The 26,926-nt window shown below is 36.8% G+C and overlaps 1 protein-coding gene and 1 pseudogene across 2 annotated transcripts in view; one reads left to right on the top strand and one right to left on the bottom strand.

Annotated features, from left to right (window-relative positions):
- Nucleotides 1-26,926, bottom strand: part of ARIH1 (ariadne RBR E3 ubiquitin protein ligase 1) — a 113,787-nt gene that overhangs the window by 69,016 nt on the left and 17,845 nt on the right. For both annotated transcript variants that reach the window (XM_029236557.1, XM_029236558.1), the window contains exon 2: nt 6,067-6,134. In XM_029236557.1, the coding sequence (XP_029092390.1) occupies nt 6,067-6,134 (68 nt within the window). The remainder of the gene's footprint in view (nt 1-6,066; nt 6,135-26,926) is intronic.
- Nucleotides 15,592-16,116, top strand: LOC114903613 (annotated as a pseudogene).

The following is a 26,926-nucleotide window of genomic DNA, read 5'->3' as shown; positions in this document are numbered from 1 at the left end:
CAAATGAATCGAAATAACACTTGAATACATTCTGTGTTACCCACTGGGAAGCAAGATCTTTTTTTAATGTTATGTAACAAAATTTATTGGCCATATTGTCTAACTTTGTAATTCCTGGGATCCTAAATAATTACAAGATCATCATACCTTCATTTTTATACTCACGAATTGGGAGGCGCACAGTGTCACTGAGGCTAAACCTCCTTACATTCCATGCTTCTTTTCATTTTCCAAGGGTATTAATGGGGTGAGGGGAGAGGGGTGAGGGGAGAGGGGTGAGGGGAGAGGGAGGAATGGAAAGGGGCCTAGGCATTGGCACTTAAAAAAATTCTCAGGTGATTCTAATGTACAGCCACTTTAATAGTTTATCAATTGAATCTCTTGAGTCTCCTAGGTATTGATTATATTGTCTATATAGAATTTCTCTTCCTTTTTTAAAAAGAAAGTGTTTTCATTAAAAATGAGTGCTTGCTTTCTGAAAGTTATTTTATTATAAAGTTCTTCTGTGATTATTGAGGAAAATTCACAGAATACAAAAAAGCATAAAGAATCTTTTAAAAAATCCATAATCCTCCTATCCCCAAAACAATCTTCATGCCACTTATTTAATTTTCCATGTTTTACTTTATTTATCAGAACTTCCAATACATTTATTTAAACGGTGGTGACAGACAGTAACTAACGTTTCAAAATTAAATATAATTTTGCTGTAGATTATTAGTTGATACCCTTTATTAAGCTAAGAAATTACCATTTTAGTTTGCAAAAAATTTTTTCTAACACGGGGTAAATGCACAATATTATTAAATACATTGCTGGCATTCATTATAATTACCTTTTGGTTTCTCTTCATTACCCTGTTAAAAGTAGTAAATGTTATAGACAAGTCTTTTCTCCAATGGTGACCCATTCTTGCATTCCTAGGAGAAATCCTACTAGACCATTAATTCTTTCAATTCAATTATTTTATCCATGAATTCAAAAGGTATGTTCATAATGAAGATGGTTTTCTTATGCTGTCTTTGTCAAATTTTGTAACCAGGGTTATTCTGATTTGGCTAACATGAATTAATGATGTCCTATCTTTTTCTATGTTCTGAAATAGTTTTTCAGAACTAGAAAAACTAGCCGTTCCTTAAAGGTTTATTAAGACAGAACTTGCCCATAAAATCATCTAGTGCTTTTGGGGGAAGGAGAGGGATCTTTTAGTATATTTATTACATTTTTCCACAGTTGTTTTCGTATTTTTGGGGGGGGGGAGCGGTAATTTCCATTTCTAAGCTTTCAAACTTAATGGTAAAAGTGGTATACACAGTATTAATTTAAAATTTTGAAATATTTTTCCTAACCATAATTATGCATTATTTCCAATATTGTTTATTTGTGCCTTTTCCTCCTACCGAATCACATTTGCCAATGGTTTATTTACCTCTCTTTTTTCAAAATAGACTTTACTTTTATTTATTCATCCATTCATCCATTCATTCATTTATTTATGGCTGCGTTGGGTCTTCGTTGCTACGCATGGGCTTTCTCTAGTTGCAGCGAGCGGGGGCTACTCTTCGTTGTGGTGCGCGGGCTTATTGTGGTGGCTTCTCTTGTTGTGGAGAACGGGCTCTAGGTGTGTGGGCTTCAGGAGTTGTGGCACGCGGGATCTAGAGTGCAGGCTCAGTAGTTGCGGCGCACGGGCTCAGCTGCTCCTAGGCATGTGAGATCTTCCTGGACTAGGGCTCAAACCCATGTCCCCTGCATTGGCAGGCGGATTCTTAACCACTGCGCCACCAGGGAAGTCCTACTTTTTTAATGGCAGTTTCAAGCTCAAACCAAAACTAAGCAGAAATTACAGAGGTTTCCCATATACCCCACCGCCACACACACACACAACACAACCTCCTCCACCATCAACACCTCACATAAGAGTGGTACATTTGATGCAATCAATGAACCTACACTGACACATCATTATCACCCAAGTCCATAGTTTATTTACATTAGGGGTCAGTTTTGGGGTTGTACATTCTATGGGTTTAGACAAATGTATAGTGACATATACCCATCGTAACAGTTTCATACAGAACACTTCCACCACCCTAAAAATCCCTTTTGATCCACATACTCATCCTTCCCTCCCTCTAACCATGATCTTTTCATTATTTCCATAATTCTGCCTTTTCCAGCATGTCATATAGTTGGAATCATACAGTATGCAACCTTTTTAGATTGGCTGCTTCCACTTAGTAATATGCATTTAAGGTTCTTCCATGTCTTTTCATGGCTTGATAGCTCATTTCTTTTTAGCAATGAATTACATTCCATTGTCTGGATGTGCCACAGTTTTATTCACCCATTCACCTACTGAAGGACATCTTGACTGTTCCAAGTTTTAGCAATTATGACTAAAGATGCTATGAATATCCATGTGCAGGTCTTGGTGGGCTTAAGCTTTCAACTCATTTGGGTAAATACCAAAACGCATGACTGGACTGTATGGTAAGAAACTGCCAAATTGGAAGCAAAGTGGCTGCACCATTTTGCAGTCCCACCAGCAATGAGTGAGAGTTCCTGTTGCTCCACATCCTCATCAGTATTTGGTGGTGTGTTTTGAATTTCTTTTTTCTCCCTTGGCCACACTGCGCAGCATGTAGGATCTTAGTCCCCCAGCCAGGGATCAAACCCATGGCCCCTGCAGTGGAAGCTCAGAGTCTTAACCACTGGACTGCCAGTGAAGTCCCTGTGTTTTGGATTTTGGCTATTCTAATAGGTGTGTAGTGGTAATTTTAACTAGCAATTTCATTTTAATTAGCAGTGCCCTAATGATGATGTATGATGTTAAATATATCTTCATACGCTTATTTGACATCTGTGTATCTTCTCTAGTGAGGTATCTATTAAGATTTTTGCTCATTTTAAAATTGTTTCTTTTTCTTACTGTTGAGTTCCAAGAATTCTTTGTATATATTGGCTAACAGATATGTTTTGCAAATATTTTCTCCCTGTCTGTGGCTTGTTTTCTCATTCTCTTGATATTTCCCTTTTTAAAAATCCATTTCAAAGATTCATCTTTCTGCTTTATTTATTTTTGTTCTCTAATTCATTAATGTTGCTTTCATCTTAAATACCTATTCTACTCTCTTTGGGTTTATTTTTCTAACTTCCTGTTTCAAAGCCTCATTTTGTTTTCTACCACCTATTTATCTTTTTTCTTACAGATACTAAGACTGTAAATCTCCCTGTATCTCTTCAGCTACATCCCACATTTGTCCTCTCATTATTTAGTTCTAATTATTTTAATAATTTCATTTTGGGATTCTAAGAGTTTTTTGCAAGAGTGAAAATAGAACACATATCAATTTTTCTTGGAATTTATTATAGCCCAGAATGTGATCAATTTGAAAATAATATACTCTGAAGGGTACACCAAATACCAATTCATATTTTAAATCCTCTCTTTATTGATAAACAGTCTAGAAAAAAACTCTAGTGTAACAGTTATATGTCGAGAGACAGCATCCACAAAACGAATAAAATGAATATGTTGGATACGGTTGAAATAAACAATTCAAGATGGCTAAATAGCAGAATGGAGGCAGAAAGAAAAGCAAGTTAGTGAATTAAAGGTAAACCTGAGGAACTTTCACAGACCAAAGTAGAAAGACAAGTACAGAAGAAGCATTTTGAAAAAAGGTGAAAAAAATCCAGAAGTTTCAACATGTAACCAACAGGAATTCTAGAAAGCACCAAGAGAATGGAGAAAAGATAATATTAAAGAAATAACAGATAAGAATTTCCCAAACCAAAAACATGAGTCCTCATACTTAAAGTGCCCAACTAGCTATGTTTTCAAAACCTACTCCAAAATTTCAGAATATTAAGGATTTCTCTTAGAGCACTCAAAAACTGATCACATATGAAACCTGACTTAAATGACTAAAGGATGTATTATTCTAGAGGGAAAAAAAGTACATCTGGAGAAAATAGTAGGATGCAAGAAACAAATTAGCGAAAAAAAAACAGAAGTTAAATACATTGATAGTAAAAATGCTTAACATGATATGAAAAATTCAAATATTATCAACTTATCCAACTGAGAGGGAATGAACAGAGAAGAAAAGTATGCTACAGTTTTTGTCTTATGCAGGGCATGGATATAAACAGTGTGACAAAATATTGTTATAAACTTTGCATATACATATACATATAACTATGCATATACAAACTGTAAGGGTGACCCCTAGAAAAACTAAAATAAAATATATAACTTTGAAATTATAACGGGGGGAAAAAGGGAAAGAAAACTTGATCAAACCAAGAAAGTAGCCAAGAAACTAACCAAACAGAAAACACGGTAAATATAAAGCACAAATTAAGGTAAATCAGTAGTGAAATATAAACATATTAGTAATTATGAAATAAAGTGTAGCAGTGCTACTATCAGACAACATAGGATATAGTAATGTGAAGCTCATTAAATGACACAAAGAGATATTGCATAATGATTTAAAAACACTATTTAAAGATTTACAAGTACCCAATAACATATCTCCAGAAGATGTAAAACAGAAACTGAAATTACAAGGAGAAACTGAAAAGTTCATACACATTAGAAGTTCCCAGAAGCTGCCTAATTTTCAATTCATACTCATCACACTTAAGTTCTACAATATTTAATTGAAAAATGCTTTCAGCAGTGTCAACAGTGTTGTAGGACAAACTTGAGAATGTCTTTGGAGAGATATATTAATAAGAAACAAACTGTAAATAAGTCTAGTTCAGTAGAAGAGTATCAGATGTAAACAATGAAAACTACTTTTTTCCTAAACTTTCTTGTGTCACAAAGTAAGTCTGAAAATAAATATGAGCAAAATTAAGAAATACCACTGACTTCAAAAAAGGCGGTCAGCTCCACAGGAAAAAGAAAAAAAAGAAAAATCACACTAGTCAAGGATTTTATTCTTCATGAACCTTGGGAAAGCTGTATAGTATGTGTTTAAGAACATAAGCTTTGGAGTCCAACAAACCTGAGTTTGAGTGCTAACTCCTTGCGTTACAAAACTGAGATAAACACATCAAGCTCTTAATTTCCATATCAATTAAGTGGGGATAATTTGTAGCTCCATGAAGCTATCACCTGGATAAAATTAAATAATACCTGGCATTATTTAATTGAGTCCAATGCCTGGACTCAATAATTAAGAATTATTGTTGTTACTATTAAATTGTAGCTGGGGTGCAAGATGTGAGAAACTGGGTAATATTCTTGGTATTACTTAATATCTGTTTTGCAAAGTGCTTTTGATTTTAAAAATCAAATGGGAAATATTTTCCATTTACTTCTCATAATATTTGGGTTCTCAGTTCATAACAAAAACTAGTTGTAATTTTAAAATTAAAATTAGAATTGCTAATTTTAGACTGAGAGAATAAGGCTGATAGAATAAAGGCTCTCACCCTACCACAAAGTGCCCCAAATTTCCAATTTAAGGAAGAGAAAAAGATAAAGAATGGCACTATTATTATCATTCTCCAGTCCCAGTAATTTCTTCCCTTTTGGAACCAGAAACATTTCCAGAGAGAAAATACCCAATGGAATTTAATCCTGCACAGAAACCAGAGAACAAACCAGTCAGTCCAAACAGCTGTTTTGGTGGCAAGGATACCCTGAGCAACTTCTTTGTTTTTACTGAAGAAATGTCATTATTGCACCTAAGGTAGATTTAAAGGTTTATGGGCATGAAGGTTTTAAGTAATTAAAGGAAGATCTTATTCATGTGCTCCAAGAATATATCAAGCCCTTTACGTATATTTAGTTCTCAGTACTCAAGAGAATACATTTTAGAAGACACAGAAGCAGAGCCCCCACACCTTACCTCCAAAATAAAAGGAGAAATATTAAGCCTGAGCTCCCTTAACACTAAGTTTATTGCAAAACTTACAGATGGGGAATACATTAAAGCAAATACCACTTGTACACTGGTTTGTTCACATACTTACTTGTGTCTCATAAATTCAGTTCAACAGGCTCTCTGTGTTACTTCTAAGTATAAAGCTGACAATATAGTTCCTTACCTTTCCATTAGCTTCTCTTTATCCCAATTGAAGTGGCTAAGGAGTATTCTTGTGATAGTTGCTGGATTCTAAAGAAGGGGGAAAAAAAGTCATTTTAAGGTAATAGCACTTCACTGACATTTAGTGAATTTTTAGGTTGAATTTAAAGTTCTACAACACCCCACCCAAATTTCCTTTCCTAAGGTATTTCTTTATTCCCCTAAGAAAATACAAACTTTTTATGGAGGACACCAAGGGGGGAAAGGTGTGTGTGGCGGGATGAATTGGGAGATTGGGATTGACACATATACACTAGTATGTATAAAACAGATAACTAATAAGACCTGCTGTACAAAAAATAAATAAAATTAAATTTAAAAAAAAGGAAAATACAAAGTTTTAATTATAAGATCAAGACTATTTAAAAATAGTTCGTCACACTAATATGTCAGGTTTCTATGGGATTCTAAAGTAGAATTCAAAATAAGCCAAGAAAAAATTAAATGAAAAACTACTGTATAATTAAGCGCTAATTAAAGTGAATGTTTTTGCAATTAGATTTAACAGACTGCCGCATCGGCACACTGTAAATCAATAAAATTTCTAAAATTTTACGTAATAAATAGTTCAAATGAATCCAAACCATTTTTAATTCAGAAGGTCCTTCAGACATATTTAATGAAAACAAAATATCTGTACTATGAAATAATTTATAGAATATAATCTTCAGCAGCTATTTCGTTTCTAGAAGGAAAGGCTACCACCATGAAATAAGCCCAAAGTTGACTGCCTTATCATTCAATGATGTCACAAATACTTCCATTTCCCTTGAAACTAGTGAGCAGAATTTTAACTCGAAAGGCAATGGGCCAATAAAGATGTTAAAAAAAATAAAAATAAAAGATCCAAGAAAAAAAAAAAGGCAATGGGGTGGGGAGGCCCTCGGCTGGGGACTTCCCTGGTGGCGCAGTGGTTAAGAATCCACCTGCCAATGCAGGGAACATGGGTTCGAGCCCTGGTCCAGGAAGATCCCACATACCAAGGAGCAACTAAACCCGTGCGCCACAACTACTGAGCCTGCACTCTAGAGCCCGCGAGCCACAACTACTGAGCCCATGTGCCACAACTACTGAAGCCCGCGCGCCTAGAGCCCGTGCTCCGGGCAAGACAAGCCATTGCAATGAGAAGCCTGGGCAACGCGATGAAGAGTAGCTCCCGCTAGCCGCAAGTAGAGAAAGCCTGCGTGCAGTACAAAGACCCAATGCACCCAAAAATAAAATAAATAAAAATTAATTTTTTTTAAAGGCAATGGGGGGGGGCCTTCCCTGGTGGTGCAGTTGTTGAGAGTCCGCCTGCCGACGCAGGGGACATGGATTCGTGCCCCGGTCTGGGAAGATCCCACATGCCGTGGAGAGGCTGGGCCCATGAGCCATGGCCACCGAGCCTGCGCGTCCGGAGCCTGTGCTCCGCAACAGGAGAGGCCACAGCAGTGAGAGGCCCACATACCGCAAAAAAAAAATAAATAAATAAAAAAGAATAAAGGCAATGGGGGGCTTCCCTGCTGGCCCAGTGTTTAAGAATCCGCCTGCCAATGCAGGGGACACAGGTTTGAGCCCTGGTCCAGGAAGATCCCACATGCCGCGGAGCAACTAAGCCCGTGTGCCACAACTACTGAGCCCACGTGCCACAACTACAGAAGTCTGCGCACGTAGAGCCTGTGCTCCGCAACAAGAGAAGCCACCACAATGAGAAGCCCGCGTACCACAACGAAGAGTAGCCCCCGCTCGCCGCAAGTAGAGAAAGCCCACGCACAGCAACGAAGACCCAATGCAGCCAAAAATAAATTAAAAAAAAAAAAAAAAGGCAACAGGGCCTAAGAGATGGATGAAACCCAACTCATTCAAAGATACTAGAACTAGTTACAATGTCAGAAGTGAAAGTCAAACCTGAGTCTGCTTATTTGTATTTCATGTATGACTTTATTACATCAAATAACATTATAAAAAAGGTCTCCGTATATAAACTACTTTTATTTCCCCATAGTTAGACAACAATATTAGTTAACTACTGATTTAGTTAAAAAGTAATCCTGTATAAAAATGTCATGAAAGAAAACCCTATCAATTATTCTCAATAATACCATTTTTCACAGAAAAAGTCACATACATCCACTTCCCCTTTGGCAAAAAAGTCGAAGATGCAGACATTATAAGTCCCAACCCTCCACTACAGGCACATTTTGCTAATCCATCCAGGTATTCCTTACTTCTTGAACCCAGACTCCCTTAAGAATCCTCCTTTAACACAGCACTTGAGAAAGAAACTCCCAATCTAGAAGAATTAATATGTGAAAAGGAACCTATTAGCTGATCCTAAGTTGTAATGTTTGTACAGAATATAGACATTGTCAAGTGTCCAGAAATATGATACAACAGGTTTTTACAATAGGATTTGCCTACAATTGAGTTATTCATTTAGTCATATGTAAAATAAGGGCAATAATCCTATTAATTGGGAAAATTAAGTCTAGTCGTATCCACTGGGATTTTGCAAATATAACTTTGCGGCATCCAATGCATGATATAATCTCTGCCACTAGACAGCACACTTGGGGGAAAATGTTTCAGGAATTGTTAATTCTCAACTTGCAAAGAGAAAAAAGGGAGAGGAGGGGAAATGCCCTCTTTGACTTAATATTGCTAAATACCTTTTCTGTGTCTGAGTTCAAAAATTGGTCTCGGGACTTCCCTGGTGGTGCAGTGATTAAGACTCTGCTGCCAATGCAGGAGGCGTGGGTTCAATCCCTGTTTGGGGAACTAAGATCCCACATGCCGAATGGCAGCAGCCAAAAGATTAAAAATTAATTAATTAAAACTGGTCTGATCCAGAGGTTTCCAAACCTGTTATTCGTCCTTCAAAAATTACTATGGAATCTTCTGTTAAAAACAGATTCCTTTAAAAAAAAAAAAAAAAAAAAAAAACAGATTCCTAGGTTCCACCCCCAAATGTGCTCATCACCAAAGAGATTCAGAACATTAAACTACTCATCCCTCAGGATGAAGAAAACATGACAACTTTTCTGATTTTAGCTGTTTAAAATTTTCTCTGTAGGTGTAATGTGTTTAATAATGTATTGGAGGTACATGCTCAAAAGTTTTTCCCAATAGGACATTACTGGAAAATCTGGCTAAACCACACGATGATGCCGGAATATCTACATTCTGCCAGGGCTCTACACTATAGGTCAGAGGCTGTTTCACAATACTAAATAAATATATTTGGGTCACTATCTTAATGCAGCTGGCTCAAGTCATTTACGTGCATTGCACATAAATGGAAAGGTGATGGGGGAATGACATTGATTGTGCATCTACTGTATTCCAGACCCTGTACAAGGTATGTATTTTATACATCTCGTTTAACTCTCAAAGCATTCTGTAAGGTAAATATACTTACCTCCCATTTTAAATATGAGAAAACTATGACTAGGCTCCATAAGGTTACAAAAATTACCCAATATCATGCAGCTAATTTAGTGGAACAGTTGTGGGGACTTCCCTGGTGGTCCAGTGGGTAAGACTCCGCTCTCCCAATGCAGGGGGCCTGGGTTTGATTCCCTGGTAAGGGAACTAGATCCCACATGCATGCTGCAACTACGAGTTCACATGCCGCAACTAAATATCACACATGTGGCCAACGAAGATCCCGCATGCCACAACTAAAACCCACTGCAGCCAAAATAAATTAAATAAATAAATTTTTTAAAGCTGATATTTTAAGTGGAATAGTTGTGAATTCTCACCTAGGACAATCTGGATCTAATATTCCTTCGTTTATTCTATATAGGACAATCCAAACGAATATTAAAGAGCTCATTTAACTACTAGTCATATGTCTAAATATCCTTTATATCCTCCACCAAAGGGTAATTCAGGGCAGGATGAAGAGAGGATGGCAGAAAGCTAAGAGGCACAAGTGAGCTTTCTGAGAGACTGAAAAATGTTCTACTTCTTGAATGTGATGGCTGGTTATATGAGGGAATACATTTATCAAAACTCAAACTATACACTTAAAAATGGGTACCTTTAGTCATACCAATAATGTTTATTTTTATTTAAAAACAGAACAATCTGTCTTCTGGTCCTGACCAAGATGGAGTAATAAACACAACTCTCTCCCACAATTACAACTAAAAACTCTGGACAAAACACAACTAACAGAGTACTCTGAACATTAAATAACAGCAGGCAGATTGGGGAGAGCAGTGAAAAACAACAAAAAAGATGATGGTGAGTATCGGTTTGTTTTTTCTCCTTCATTTCCTGGCTTTGACACAAGGGTAGGCCAAATAGGCATACTGTATAGTAGGCACAATCAGCAAAAGCTGAAACAAGTGCATCTTCTTGGCCAGAGGACTAAGGCAAAAGGCTCCCGGAGGTGGGGAGAATACTTTTTTCCTTTTTCCCTTGTTTCTTTCTCCCAGTCCTGCCCTGAGGCCAGTCCCAGCCATGAAACTACACTACTGCAGACCACAGAAAACCACAAGAGAAAACAGACTGCTCTGAACACAGGAACCAGGAAGACGAACCCCAGTGTGAAAAAAAAAAAAGAGTGTGGGAGAATCCCTATTATTTTCTTTTCTTTTTTTCTCTTGCCACTTCACCTCAAGGCATGACAGGCAGGAAACTAAAACAGAGAACTCCGTGCATCTGGCTAGAGGAATGAAGGAAAGGGCCACTGGGAGATAAGAGTGTAGAGGAAATCACTGAAAGGAGAGATGGAGAAGTAGATTCCTAATTCTGTGTATGAACCAAGTCCTGGGCTCACATGTAAGCTATACATGTGTGGAACACAGCCAAAGAATAGGAGAGGCTTCCAGAACCAGAACCAGAACTATGATATAAACCACTGCCCAAATCCTAGATGAACCTAAGTGGGAATGGGAGGGGCAAACTCAATATAGCAAAGACTTTGAAAACTGAACAGATAATGGAACCAAATCTGTACATAAAGTGAGAAAGAACTTTCAGGTAGAACCTAACTGGGTTGACTTATTTACTAAAACAAAAGATCCTCACCACTCTCTAAAGGATTTTAAGAGGACGCAGAATCTCACACAACATTCCAAACATCCAGGACAGAATCTGAAATTACCAAAGCAAGAACAACAAAAATCTGATCAATTATCAACAGAGAAGACAATTATTTGATTCTGACCCCAAGATGACCCAGATATTAGAATTATCAGACAAAGACTGTTAAAGCAGCTGTTAAAAACATGATACATTGGGTAAGGGTGAACACCTTAAAATGAATGAAGGGAATTCTTAGGAAAGAAGCTCAAATTATAAAAAAGAACCAAATGGAAAATTTTAGAACTAAAAAACCCTAAGATCACTCGATGGGCTCAACAGCAGAAAGGAGATGACAGTAGTCAGTGAACTTAAAGATATGTCAATAACAATAAAATTGTGAGTGTGTGTGTGTGTGTATGTATGTGTATATATATATATATATATATAAATAAGAAGTCTCAGGGCCCTGTGGGATAATATCAAAAGCTATCAGCCTAGACTTCTATACTCAGTCAAAGTATAGTTCAGGAATGAAGACAAGGATACTCTCAGACAAAAGAAAACCAAGAGAACTCATTGCCAGCAGACCTGCTCTAAAGGAAATGCTAAAAGAAGTTCTTCAGACAGAAGGCAAATGGTACCAGAGGGTAACCTGGAATTTCAAGAAACAAGGAAGAGCAACAGAAATGGTAAATGAGTAAATATCATAGACTATTCTTCTCTTATGTTTCTGAAATATATACAAAACTGTTGAAACCAAAAATTATAACATGTCATGGTAAGGTGAAGGGTTAGATGTAACACATATGACAATGACAGTATAAAGGGACTGATAGAAAGGTCATCTATATAGCTATAAGGTTTCTATGTTTCACTTGGAGTGGTAAAGTATCAACTCTAAGTAGACTGCGAAGAGTGAAATATTTATATTATAATCCTTAGAGAACCACTGAAAAAAAAAAAAAAGAGAGATGGCTAAAAACACCAATAGAGATTGATCATTTTGTGTGATACTAGCTTTTGGTTTAAAGTATACGTATGTATTAAAAGTCCAATGAAATATCCACCTATTTTCATTTAATTAAGACCTTAAAAATCAGAAACAGATGTTGACCTTTATCAAATGCTGTTACAATATCAAAGGAAATGATCACATTGTTGATCTTTTTTAAACCTATTAATGAGATAAATTATGTTAACATAATTTCTAATAATAAGCCATTCTTGGGGGGGAGAAAAACACCAATAGATACATGAAGTGGAATATTTTCAAAATCCAATCCAAAAGAAAGCAGAAAAGGAGGACCAAAGAGAAAAATAATTTAAAAGACCAAAATTCAACCACATCAATAATTACATTAAATGTAAAAAGTGAAGGAAAAAAACCCACTTAAAAGACAGATAACTATACAAATACCAAATTATTACGCTGTATACCTGAAACTGATGTCATATGTCAATTATACCTTAATTTTTAAAAAAGAAATCTTTATGCTGCTAAATAAGAGACAGAGAGCTTAGTTTTTTTTTTAAAGGCAAACTATATGTTGTTTATAACAACCCATTTTCCAATATAATGACACATAGAGACTAAAAGTAAAAGGATGAAAAAAGACGTATCATGCAAAACACTAATCAAACAAAAGCTGCAGTGGCTATATTTCTCAAAGTAAACTTCAAAACAAGAAAATTTACCAGTGATAAAAAAAACCCCTCACAATGGAAAGGTCAAGTTACTAAGAAAACACGCACTTAACAACGAAGCCTCATAATAAATAAAGCAAAAACTGTTAAAAATGAAAGAAAAACAGACAAATCCACAATTATACTTGGAGATTTCAATGCTCCTCTCTCAGTAATCCATTTAACTAGACAGACTATTCGGAAAATAAACCATCTTCTATCAAATAACCCAAGGGCCAACAAGGAAGTCTTGAAGAAAATTAGAAAACAACCTGAACCGAAGAAAATGAAAATACAACACATCAAAATTTGTGAAATGTAACTAACACTGTTTAGGAGGAAATTTATTGCACTAAATGCTTACATAAGAAATGCAGAAAGATAAATGCTTTTTTTTAAAAAAAAAAAAGCAAACTATATCTAAAGCAAGCAGAAGAAATAATACAAAGAGAAGTCAATAAAACTGAAGATAGAAAACCAAGAGAAAATAAATGAAACCAAAGCTAGTACTAAAGATCAACAGAACTCTAGCAAAGACTAACCAAGAGAAAAGAGACCCAAATGACCAGGAATTCACAACGTAGATAAAACAGACCAATTTTCTTAAAAGTCACTAACTACTAAAATTCACTGAAGGAGAAACGGATAATATGAACATTCCTATATCTATTAAACAAACTGAATGAGTATTTAAAATCTCTGCACAAAGAAAACTCAAGACCCAAATAGTTTCACTGGTAAATTCTACTAACCGTTTAATACAGCGGTCCCCAACCTTTTGGGCACTAGGGACCAGTTTTGTGGAAAACAATTTATGGATGGTTCAGGTGGTAATGCTTACCTGCCACTCACCTCCTGCTGTGAGACCTGGTTCCTAACAGGCCGCAGACCCGTATCGGACCTGGGGGTTGGGGACCCCTGGTTTAAGGAACCCAAAAATATCAATTCTACACAATCTCTTACAGAAAACAGGAGGAAACACTTCCCAATTCCTATTATAAGACCAGCATCACCCTGATATCAAAATCAGACAAAAAACATTATAAGAAACTACTACATGAGCAAAGATGTAAAACTCCCCAACAAAATATTAGGAAATCAAATCTAGCAATATATCAAAAGAAGGATAATTACACCACAACAAAGTGGGGTTTATCCCAGTATTGCAAAGCTACTTAAACATTCAAAAAAAATCAGTAAATATAATCATATTAACAGCCTAAATAAAAACTACAAGATCATAACAGTAGGATGCAAAAAAAGCATCTGACAAAATTTGACATCTGGTACTCATAAAAACTCTCAGCAAATTAGGAACAGAAGGGAATTTCCTTAATTTGGTAATCTATTAGAAAAATTACAGCTAAATTACAGAAAATCTATTAGAAAAACTACAGCTAATAGAAAATCTATTAGAAAAATTACAGAAAAATTACAACTGTCGTGTTAAAAATGACATGATCTATGCAGAAAATTCCATGGACCTACAAAAAAGTTCCTAGAATAAATGAGTTCAGCAAGTTCCAGAATATAAGACCAATATATTTTTTTAAATTTTTATTGCAATATAGTTGATTTACCATGTTGTGTTAGTTTCAGGTGTACAGCAAAGTACACCTTTAGATTCTTATCCCATATAGGTCATTACAGAGTACTGAGTAGAGTTCCCTGTGCTATACAGTAGGTCCTTATCAGTTATCTACAGACCAATATTTTTTTTAAAAACAACTGTATTTTTTTTACATACTAGCAATGAATAAATGGAAATCCAAAAAATTTTAAGTTCCATTTACAACAGCATCAAAATATGAAGTATTTAGGTATAAATTTAACAAACTATGTGAAAGTATACATATGCTGAAAACTGCAAAATACTAGTGAAGGAAATTTTAAAAGACCTAAATAACTGGAGATATGCCATCTTCATGGGTTGGGAGACTCAATGTAGTTAAAATATTAATTCTTCCCAAACTGATCTATAAGATTCAACTCAATACCAATCAAAACCCCAGTGGGATTTTGGGGTGGATATCAACAAGATATTTCTAAAACGTATGGGTTAGCAAGAAAACTAGAATAGCCAAAATAATTTTGAAAGGAACACCACCTGACTTCAAAACATACTACAAAGGTATAGTACTGGCAAAAGAACAGATACACAGGTCGAAGGAATAGCAGAGAAGCCAGAAATAGATTCATACTAGTATGGCAAAATGATTTTTACGACAGTGCTAATACAATTCAATGGGGGGGAAAATCTTTTCAGCAAACAATACTAGAAGAATTAAGACATCTATCCATCTACATCCATACAGATATATTTTAAATCAACTCTGACCTATACCTCAGACTTCATACAAAATTCGTAATGGATCAGATGTAAATGTAAAACATATGAGTATAAAATTTCTGGGAGAAGAATCTTTGTGACCTTGAGTTAGGCAAATAGTTCTTAGGTACCAGAAGTACAATCTATAAGAAAAACAGATAAACTGGAATTCATCAAAATAAAAAAGACACTTAAGGGAAAGACATGCCACAGACTGAGAGAAAACATTTGCAAATCACACATCTGACAAAGAATTTGTACCTAGAATACATATTTCAAAAATCACTTGAAGCCTAACAAGAAAACAAAAACCCAATTCTAAAAATAAGCAAAGCTCTCTTCTAGTTATCGCGGCGTAAGACACCCTCTACGAGACGGTGCGGGAAGTCCTGCACGGGAACCAGCGCAAGCACCAGAAGTTTTTGGAGACGGTGGAGCTTCAGATCAGCCTGAAGAACTATGACCCTCAGAAGAACAAGTGCTTCTCAGGCACCCTCAGGCTCAAGTCCACTCCCCGCCCCAAGTTTTCTGTATGTGTTCTGGGGGACCAGTGGCATCGTGATGAGGCCAAGGCTGTGGATATCCCCCACATGGACATCGAGGCCCTGAAGAAACTTAAGAATAAGAAACTGGTCAAGAAGCTGACCAAGAAGTATGATGCCTTTTTGTCTTCAGAGTCTCTGATCAAGCACATCTCACAAATCCTGGGCCCAGGCCTGAATAAGGCTGGCAAGTTCCCTTCCTTGCTAACCCACAATGAGAACATGGTGGCCAAAGTTGATGAAGTCCACGATCAAGTTCAGATGAAGAAGGTGCTGTGTCTGGCAGTGGCTGTTGGCCACGTGAAAAATGACAGATGATGAGCTTGTGTACAACATCCACTTAGCCGTCAACTTCCTGGTGTTGTTGCTCAAGAAAAACCGGCAGATCGTCCGGGCTCTGTACATTAAGAGCACCATGGGCAAGCCCCAGCGCCTGTACTAAGGCACAGCTTAATAAACCATACCCCCATATTTATTTTTATTATTAAAACAAAAAATAGGGGCTTCCCTGGTGGCGCAGTGGTTGAGAGTCCGCCTGCCAATACGGGGGTGACGGGTTCGTGCCCCGGTCCAGGAGGATCCCACATGCCGTGGAGCGGCTGGGCCCGTGGGCCGTGGCCGCTGAGCCTGCACATCCAGAGCCTGTGCTCCGCAGTGGGAGAGGCCCGCGTGCAGCAAAAATAAATAAATTAATTAATTAATTTAAATAAATAAATAAATAAAATAAATAAAAACAGGCAAAAAATCAGAACAGGCATTTCACCAAAGAAAATCCATACAGAGACATGAAGAAGCACATGAAAGGACGCTCAACATCATTAGTCATTTGGGACACACAAACAGAAGCCACAATGTTATCACCACATGCCAATTAGAATGTTGGGGTGGGGGGAGAAATCTGACAATCCCAAGTGCTGCAGTGTGTGTGGTGCATCTGGAACTCTCATACACTGCTGGTGGGAATGCAAAATAATACAGCCAACAAAAAAAGTTTCAAAGTTTCTTACAAAGATAAACATATACTTAGCACAACCCCAAAATCTCACTATTAGGAACTTACCCAAGTGAAACAAAAACTTATGGTCACCCAAAAACCTGTATGAGGATATTTATAACAGCTTTATTTGTACCTGGCAAAAACTGGGAACAATCTAAATGTTCTGCAACTAGGGAATGGATAAACAAATCATGGTACATCCACTGGATGGAATACTACTCAGTAATAAAGAACTACTGATACACACAACAACATGTATGAATCTCAAATGCAAATTCTAAGTGAAAGAAGCTAGACTCAAAAGGCTATATATTGCATGATTCCATTCATATGACAAGGTAGAAAAGGCAAAACTATAGGAATGGTGTATAAATCCCCTGGTTGCCAGGGATTAATGGGGGAGGGGTTGACCAAATGGGGTAGAAGACAGGAGGTTTTTTAGAGGGTGATGATGGAACTGTTCTGTAAGTTCACTGTGGTGGCAGTTACATTCTGTAGGCATTTGTCAAAACTCATGAAATTGTACACCCAAAAGTATAAATTCAGTGTATGCAAACTGAAATATAAATTTAAAATGTAAATTATAAAAGTAATCTAACCTGCACTGGATCCTCTATAATGGAATTCTGACTGTTAAAAGTACAATGATACCTTATAACCCATCAATTACTGGGTATTTGTCTGGAAAAACAAACAAAAAACCCCCCACAAAAACGCTAATTCAAAAAGATACATGCACCTCAAAATTAACCGCAGCATTACCTGCAATTGCCAAGATATGGAAGCAACCTAAGTGTCCATCAACAGATGAACGGATAAGGAAGATGTGGTATATATATGCAATGGAAATTTTGCCATTAGCACCACATGGATGTACTTGGAGGGCATTATGCTAAGTGAAATAAGTCAAAGACAAATACTGTGTGATATCACTTATATGTGGAACCTAAAAAAATACAACAAACTAGTGAATATAACAAAACAGCAGCAGACTCACAGATACAGAGAACAAAATAGTGGTTACCGGTAGGGTCGGGGCAACATAGGGCCAGGAGGTACAAACGACTGGGACAGGCTACAAGGATGTATTGTACAATATAGGGAATATAGCCAATCTTTTGTAGTAACTGTAAATGGGGTGTAACCTTTAAAAACTGTATAAAAGGGCTTCCCTGGTAGCACAGTGGTTAAGAATCCACCTGCCAGTGCAGGGGACACGGGTTTGAGCCCTGGTCCGGGAAGATCCCACATGCCACGGAGCAACTAAGCCCATGTACTGCAACTACTGAGCCTGCGCTCTAGAGCCCGTGAGCCACAACTACTAAGCCCGCATGCCTAGAGCCCGTGCTCTGCAACAAGAGAAGCCAATGCAATGAGAAGCCTGGGCACAACAACAAAGAGTAGCCCCCACTCACCGCAACTAGAGAAACACCCGCGCACAGCATCAAAGACCCAATGCAGCCAAAAATAAACAAATAAAATAAATTTTAAAAATAAATAAATAATAAACATTGTATTTTTTAAAAGTGCGGCGTCGAAAGGGCAATCCTAAACAGAAGAACACAGATGTGAAATTATTTAGTGCCAGGCACTTTATATACATTATTATTTCATTTAATCCTCACATTAATACTTTATGTAAGGTAAGCATTATATACATTTTACAGATGACGGTAGAGAGGTTAAGTGACCTGACCCAAGATAAAACAAGTTTTAACAGGATCTGAATATTAGATGACATTTATAAAAATTTATACTTCTGGCACCCCAAAGATTCTTATTTAATTGCTTTAGGTTGGGGACTGGTCAAAGGAGAGAAACCCACCTATGTATGCTACCAAAATTCATAATTAAAATTCACTAATCCATTATTCTAGTGGAAAGTCAACTCAAGCTCTTGGATGAAATAAACAACTCTTCATCGTATTCTTACTCGTCTTCCTCTTTTTTTTTAAGGATATAAACAAACCAAACAAAATCAGTTAATGAGAGAAATCACTATAATTAGAAAATTAATACTACTGGCAGTGATACATTTAACTTTCAGGACAATAAGGCAATCTAAAATGTCACATCATCTCTAGTTATAAACTCTGAAACAATGGTTTCCCCATTCTGGCTACATATTAGAATCTCCTGTGGAACTTTAAAATACCAATACATAGGGCTTCCCTGGTGGCGCAGTGGTTGAGAGTCTGCCTGCCAATGCAGTGGACACGGGTTCAAGCCCTGGTCTGGGAAGATCCCACATGCCACAGAGCAACTAGGCCCGTGAGCCACAACTACTGAGCCTGCGCGTCTGGAGCCTGTGCTCCGCAACAAGAGAGCGCGATAGTGAGAGGCCCGCACACCACGATGAAGAGTGGCCCCCGCTTGCCAAAACTAGAAAAAGCCCTCGCACAGAAACGAAGACCCAACAGAGCCAAAAATAAAATATATATATATATTGGGCTTCCCTGGTGGCGCAGTGGTTGAGAGTCCGCCTGCCGATGCAGGGGACACGGGTTCGTGTCCCGATCCTGGAAGATCCCACATGCCGCGGAGCAACTAAGCCCGTGCACCACAGCTACTGAGCCTGCGCTCTAGAGTCCATGAGCCACAACTACTGAGCCCACGAGCCACAACTCCTGAAGCCCACATGCCCGTGCTCCACAACGGGAGAAGCCATCGCAAAGAGAAGCCCGTACACAGCAGCAAAGAGTAGCCCCTGCTCACCGCAACTGGAGGGGGCCCGCGCGCAGCAACGAAGACCCAACGCAGCCAAAAATAATAAATAAATGTATAAAAAAAAAGAAAGAAAATCATAGTGCTTATATTTTAAAAGTGTGAAAGTTTTACTTAAGTAAATTTATATCTTACAAATGCTTTTCTAAGAAAAACTACTTGAAAATAAAGTGACTGTAAATGTCTTTAAAGATCAAAAAGTAGTCATAAATCCAAATGATCTTGAAATAGACAAAAATATACTCCTGTATCACATTTAAAGAAAGTTTTATAACCAAGCTGTAACAGGCCACATACATCCCCAGTACATTCTCTTGCCAATTATTCTCAAAATTCACAGCTCAATGGTTAAGAATAATGAACAAGGCACATGTGGCACATACAACTGGAATCTTTCTTCATGAAGGCTTGGACTAAGAACACTTTTACATATATTTGCAGAAGGGATTTTAAAGAATGAAGGTATCACTAAATGTGGACCTTTAAGGATGGGACTGCACTGAATCACTGTTAAATTGTTAAAAACTTAGTGGATGTACACAGTTTTAGAAGCTAATGGTAACCTCAAGGTTTAACAACCATCTTTGCCACATCCCAGTTGCTAATCATCTCCAATCCTTTGAGGAAACCATTTTAAATTCTTTTAGCTGTTTCTTCTGGTATTTATTTTTATCCTAAATAATATCCTTATGCTCAGATAGTTACTATCTTTCCATTTTAGATATTACCTATCACCTTCCTTGTGAAAGTTGAAGATTTAGCACTCCTACATGCACGCACTCCCAAATCATCCTTATATTATTTTATCATAGTTTTTATTCAAGCCACTATCCATTGTTTTTAACAATCAACTAATAGGAACTCCGAGAGGGGAGGGAAGGTAATTACCAAAGCAGTATTAAAAGTTTATTTCCCAAAGCTTTAAAAGGACACAAGTCTTCCAGTTGAAAGGGTCCAATACGATCATTAGATTCACGTTTATACATCTCTTCAGAACACAAAGGATAAAGAGAAAAGGCTGAAACTTTTTAAAAAGGTTATCAAGAAATGGGAAGCAGACTGGTCATTTATTAGCAACAGTGAATGCAGAAGGCAGTATCTTTCATATGCATTCCAGTCCAGAAGTTTCCTGGCTAGCCAATCTAGCAACCAAGATTAAAGGCAAACTGAAGACATTATCAGAGTCACAATGAGCAATATCCTACAAAAAGTTATGTGGGAGTTAAATTAAGAATGTAGTCCAGCAAAATGAGACTAAATCAAGAAAAAAGACATAAATCTAAGAAACGGGGGCAGAAGTGTAATGTAAAAGTTCGTGATTGATGGCTATACAAGAGGCCTAGTGGGAAAGGCATCCTGATTAGAAGAACAAAATGGAGGACTCCAGGAGAAATGTAAATACAATCCAAGCATAAACTGGACTACTTGGACTGTCACTAAATGATATCACCATAGAAACAAACATTACTCAATGGTGTCACTTTAAAAATCAAGCTATGAGCAAACTAAGACTTCGTTATGATCACAAGGCAAAGGAACTTTGATAACATAAAAGTATAGGTAGCATAAACTGCGATCCTCAAAGGTGCGAAAAGGAAGAGGAAAGAGATAATGCCAAAGGGTGATGGAAAGAAAAAGGTGTATTAATTAAAATTATAAATGTAATCATTTGAAGACATAATAGGTCTTTACTTTTTTATTTGCTACCATATGCAAGTATTACTCTCTTTTTTTAAAATCACAAATTACAGATTGGAGAAAAGAGCTACAATAACTATCATATATTAAGAACTAACTAAGTGGCTTCCCTGGTGGCGCAGTGCATAAGAATCCGCCTGCCAATGCAGGGGACATGGGTTCGAGCCCTGGTCTGGGAAGATCCCACATACCACAAAGCGACTAAGCCCATGCACAGCAACTACTGAGCCTGTGCTCTAGAGCCCGTGAGCCACACCACTGAGCCCATGCGCCTAGAGCCTATGGTCTGCAACAAGAGAAGCCACCACAATGAGAAGCCCGTGCACCACAACGAAGAGTAGCCCCCACTCGCCGCAACTAGAGAAAGCCCGTGTGCAGCAACGAAGACCCAATGCAACCAAAAATTAAAAATAAATAAAATTTAAAAAAAAGTTTAAGAGCTAAGAATAGGCACAAAGGATATGAAAAGGCAATTCAGAGAAATGTTCAATTAAAACAACCAAGTAATATTTTCCTTATCAGACTAATGAAAATTTTAGGATTCTTAATAGTGTCAGAAAGAGTATAGAGAAAATGATAGTTCACACACTGTTAGTATAAACTCCGTAACCATTTTTGAAAACATTCAGTCGTATTTATAAAAACCGTAAATGTCTATATCCAAAGGCCAGCAAGCTCACATCCAAGGTTAGGTTGGGTCAAGAAAGGAAAAGGAAGGAAAGGAAAGGAAGGAGGCACACAATAGAGAATGAACAAAACGTCCAATAAGGTCATATTAGAAAATACTGTACAATCGTTAATTCCATAGTATACCACTGAAGGAAAAAATAGCAACTTTCAGAATAAAGTGAGATTGGAAAACAAGTGGGAAAGAGTACAAATACAGCTATTTTTCTTCTAAAATAAAACATTTCAATTGTAGATTAAAGTTTATTGACATAAGCATAAGAAAGCACCACTTTTTTAAAAAATCAAATCTTAGCATGATTTAAATAGTTTCCATCTTTACCCTCTTACTAAGAATTCCTTTTCATAAAGACAGAGATTAACCAGACTTTTGTAAAGATATCACCAACATGCATTTTAAGGTGAAAACTAAAAAGCAGAAGTTACTTTTGAAATGTCAACAGTGGCAGTCAGGATTAGAACGTACCTAGGTCTCTAAAATTCAGAACTATTTTGCTTTATACTGAGTTGGACTGCTAGATCTGACCATTTTGAAGAAACTATAGATTCATGACTAATATTCATTTTAATATGCCATGCGATAAGATAAAAAATAATTTGTGATTTATTTAGACTATGAAATTTACCTAAAATACTTTTGAAAGAAGGTGCTAAATATGAAAGTTTAAAAAAGTTAACCAAAAAGGTTTCTACGACCAAATTAACGGGGGGGGGGGGGGGGGGGGCTGGGGGGGGGGCATCTTAAAAAACACCAAAACATCTTGTCTTAAACACTATTCAGCCAGGGCTTCCCTGGTGGCGCAGTGGTTGAGAGTCCGCCTGCCAATGCAGGGGACACGGGTTCGTGACCCGGTCCGGGAAGATCCCACATGCCGCAGAGCAGCTGGGCCCGTGGGCCATGGCCGCTGGGCCTGCGCGTCCGGAGCCTGTGCTCCGTAACGGGAGAGGCCACAACAGTGAGAGGCCCGCGTATCGCAAAAAAAAACCAAAACAAAACACTATTGAGCCAAAATATCGGTACTATGGTTCACCATGGAACTTCACTTCAAAATACATTTCCACATTCAAGCGACAGTAGACTAGATCTCTTCAATATAGTATATAGAGTTTATTAAAGTAACTATTATCATCAGTTTTGGGCCAGAATTTAGGCTATAAGTATCTAAGATTTTAGGTTTTACAGTCATTTTGAAAACCCAGCATTTTGGAAACCAAATACCAACTTTTATCTGCCTCTTCATTTGGGAAGCCTTGAGAAGCACTGTATTAACCTATTAGAAAAACAAAACCTCTTTCTTTTAGAAGCACAACAGCAAAGAAAATGATGCAAATATCTGTATCATTCAGCTATCCCTATAAAATCTCACTTTACAGCCAATACTAGAGTAATAAATAAGCAATCCAACATTTTACCATACTATATATAAAGCTTTCATTTCTTTTTCTTCATATGTTTGCATTGTACTGCCTAAGGTCTTAAAACCTGCCTGTGATTTAGGTCTTAGGATTCAGCTCTCTCATTCTAACCCAGTATTTACAAAAAAAAAAAAAAGCCAGGAATTGCTATTACAACTGCTATCATTTGGCAAGTAAATGGATCCAAATATCTAAGTAAATGCTACAAATATTTAAATAAAAATCCTTAAGTTTCCTTATATAAGTTAAAGAACGACCTGGAAGATTTAAATTATTTCCATCAAAACAGAATCAGATATATAACATTAATATATAAATATACACACATGGCTAGATCAATCTATCTTTCCTGCTTCTTCTCCCAGTTTTATAAATGTGATCCTTATGCAGCCAAAAATAAATAAAATAATAAATCTTTTTGAAAAACTAATAATAAATGTGATCATCTGTCATCATAGTTTCTGAAAATCAACCAGGTCCATGAATCAAGCAAATATCATAAATATCCTCCATTTAATCACTTCTTCTATTATTCAGCATTTTTTTTAAAAGATAGTGGCAAATACCAATTTACTTTGTTGCCTGAGTGCCAAGTAAGCTTCTGGTTTAAACAATAAAACTGTGCCCTTTGTAAATAGATATGTCAAATTTGTCATGTCAGAAGAGGCTTTCCATAAAGATTCACAGGATAAACGGTATGCCCTTAAATAATTAGGTATTCACTGCCAATACGTGCTCACACATATGTGTTTAATGATCCTTTAATAACTTGTCTTTGGAATGATTCTGTCCTACCTTTGCTGCTGCAGCCCTCCTGTCCTTTGCATCACTGAATTCATACTTCTGGAAGTACCCAATATGCACTGTAACAGACAGATGGACAGATCAATGGGCCACAGCGACAAAGGCCAGAGAGACAGACTTGACAAAAATTAAAATCAAGGTATATAAAGGGGAGGGAGGAACCAGAAAACATATCTACCTATATTCTATAGTAAAATACCTGAACTTCGGATCTGCAACCCTCTCATCCACATACCAAATAAATTATTCTTGATTTCCATTTTATTCTTCTCTCAACTAGAAATAGTACCACTGCCATAGGCAAAATAATCAGTATTTTTAATACCATCAGCAGTTACAGATACAGCAGGCATTTCTGTAACCATGCCACACGATTTCTTCAAATAGAGGTTGCTCTTTAATACACAAGAAACTATCACATCCAAAGAAAACTTTCTAAGACAAAATTAAAATGGCAACTATTACACACAGAAAATTTCTATTGCAGTGTCAAGGTCTATATGATTATAGTATGCTACTGGGAATCACTGAATGAAAGTCACATTTCAGCATTTTATCATTCTGTATTTTCCTGTTTTTCTATGTAAAAATGTTTGCTCACACCACATCTAGATTAATTTGGGGGCTTAAAAGAATGTATTAGTGCCATTAATGCTTAAAAGAATGTATTAGTGCCATTTAGGCCAATTTCCAAGATAGAGTAAAACATCTATACACAAAACTACCAACAGTATCTTTAAAAGCCATGTAGAGTCTTCCTGCTAGCTCAAATCCATTCAAATGAGTATTCACACTTCAAGAGGCTTCCAAAAGTTATTTTTTGAAAAGTACCTTTATATCTCAAAATGCTGGCTTGGCTTAAGCTTCATCAAAAACTTACATCTATGTACATCATTTTAATTTAATCAAATATTTTATTTTGCATGCATCTAAAATAATACAGAGCCAAGCTACATGTTTAAGAAACACTGAGGGAAAATGTTTCTACTTCCAGGGGATCTAACCATTTACATATTTCTTATTGTAACCCCTCAAAAACATGAGCGGGTAATGAGTAATGATAATCAAATGTAATGCATAATCTCTGACTAAATTCTAGACTAGAAGAAGAAAAGCTATGAAAGACAACTGGGAAAATGTGAATGTGATATGTATATTAGATTTTTTTTCTATGAAAACTTTATTCAGATACAATTCATATACCATAAAACTCACTTTCAAAATGTGTGATTCAGTGGTTTTGATTATATTCAGAGTTGTGACACATAGCTGTGTTAACCATTAATTTTAGAACATTTCATCACCCCAGAAAGAAACCCCATACCCCTTTGCAGTCCCTCCCCATTCTCCCCTTTCCCCACCCAGTCTCTATTTTTTGTCTCTATGGATTTGCCTATTCTGGACATGTCCTATAAATAGCATCATACAGTATGAGGTCTATTGTGACTGGTTAATTCTGTCATTTAGTTTTACTTATCTAGGAAGGCCAACAAGCTGATAGCTTGCCATGGACATCAAATAGGTCTGTTTTACTGGGAGAATGGAGAGGGACTATTAATTCAGAAGGTTAGTTAAAGGAAGGCTGCTTAAAGCTTCAGCTACATTATAACATGAGGAAAGACAATTTATTAAAGCTAAATAACTGATACAAAGTCACAGAGCTGATAAAAGGCAAAGTTGGAACTAAACTTAGTTCTATATGATGCCAAAGACTTAACCACTGAACTATTTTATCTCCTAATAAAATAATCCACCAATTCTCACTGATGCTACCCTCCTAACACCTTGAATACCTCTCCCACCTCTCCATTCCTGCCTTGTTAACCTCATCATATATTTCTTGCTCAGATTATTGTAATACATTTCTCACTACTCTCCCTGCTTCCTAATATCATCCTGTTCTCATTTACTCCCTATACTGCCAACAAAGTGGTTCTTCTCAACACTAATCCTATATTAAAAGTTTATAGTTGTTTCAACTGGCCCCATCTCATTTAGCACTATGCTAAAGCCTTTCACAGGCTGCCTACCTGTCTAGCCCCAGCTCCTACCACACTACTTTCCAATAATTTTAGCAATCTTTTCAATTCCTTATTGTTCATTCAACAACCTAGACCATTAATAGCTTCTGGCTTTGTACATTCCATTAATCTTCCTCCTCTGTCTGGAATGCCATCTCCAACCCCATCTGCCTAGTGAGTTACTATTCATTTTTCAAAACCTAGCTTCAGACCCACTTCCACCAGGATCTGTCAGTCCTTCCCAGAAAACAGCACTAACATTCCTTCTCTGACCTTGTAAATTTACTGTTGTACATATCACTGTATTATAATTTACTTAGACAAGCCTCCTTAAAGAGTTGTCCAGTATCTGTATTCCCCCAGCACAGTGTAGCCACTAAAAAAATACTAGGTAAAAAAATCAATCAAATAACTTATATGCTGTTCTCTAATTAAACTGAAGCATTATTTTTAGGATCCCATTAACCTCAGAAATTCATAAAATAATCATGATACTTAGGGTCTTAAATGGAGGATAAAAATCAGGTTAGGGGAACTGTGGAGGTTCTACTTTTAAGAGAAAAGTATTAAGAATAAAGATAGTAATAGTAGTGATAACCTCTGAAGGAGGGAATCAGGTAGTTAAGATATTAAGGTGGGAGATTTTCTACTTTTTTATCTTTTGTACTTTTTGAATTTTGAGCCAAGAAAATATATGCATAGTCAAACAAAAGTTTTTTAATCCTAAAAAAAAAAAGTATCAAGTCTTAGAATACTAAGGCTGTTTCAATTTTTTTTAAATCAGAGGTTATGGAGGAGAGTTCAGTCATTTTGGCCCCAGCATGCAACGTATTTTTGTATTTTGTTTTGGTTACACAGAATGAAAACCCTGATTCACAAAGATATGAAATTTGCATGGCCATTTC

Source organism: Monodon monoceros, unplaced genomic scaffold (genome assembly GCF_005190385.1).
Source record: "Monodon monoceros isolate NGI ecotype Baffin Bay Population unplaced genomic scaffold, NGI_Narwhal_1 Super_Scaffold_21, whole genome shotgun sequence".
Taxonomy (NCBI): domain Eukaryota; kingdom Metazoa; phylum Chordata; class Mammalia; order Artiodactyla; family Monodontidae; genus Monodon; species Monodon monoceros.
The sequence above is the reverse complement of the archived record's forward strand: the minus strand, read 5'-3'. Positions and strand labels throughout refer to the sequence as shown.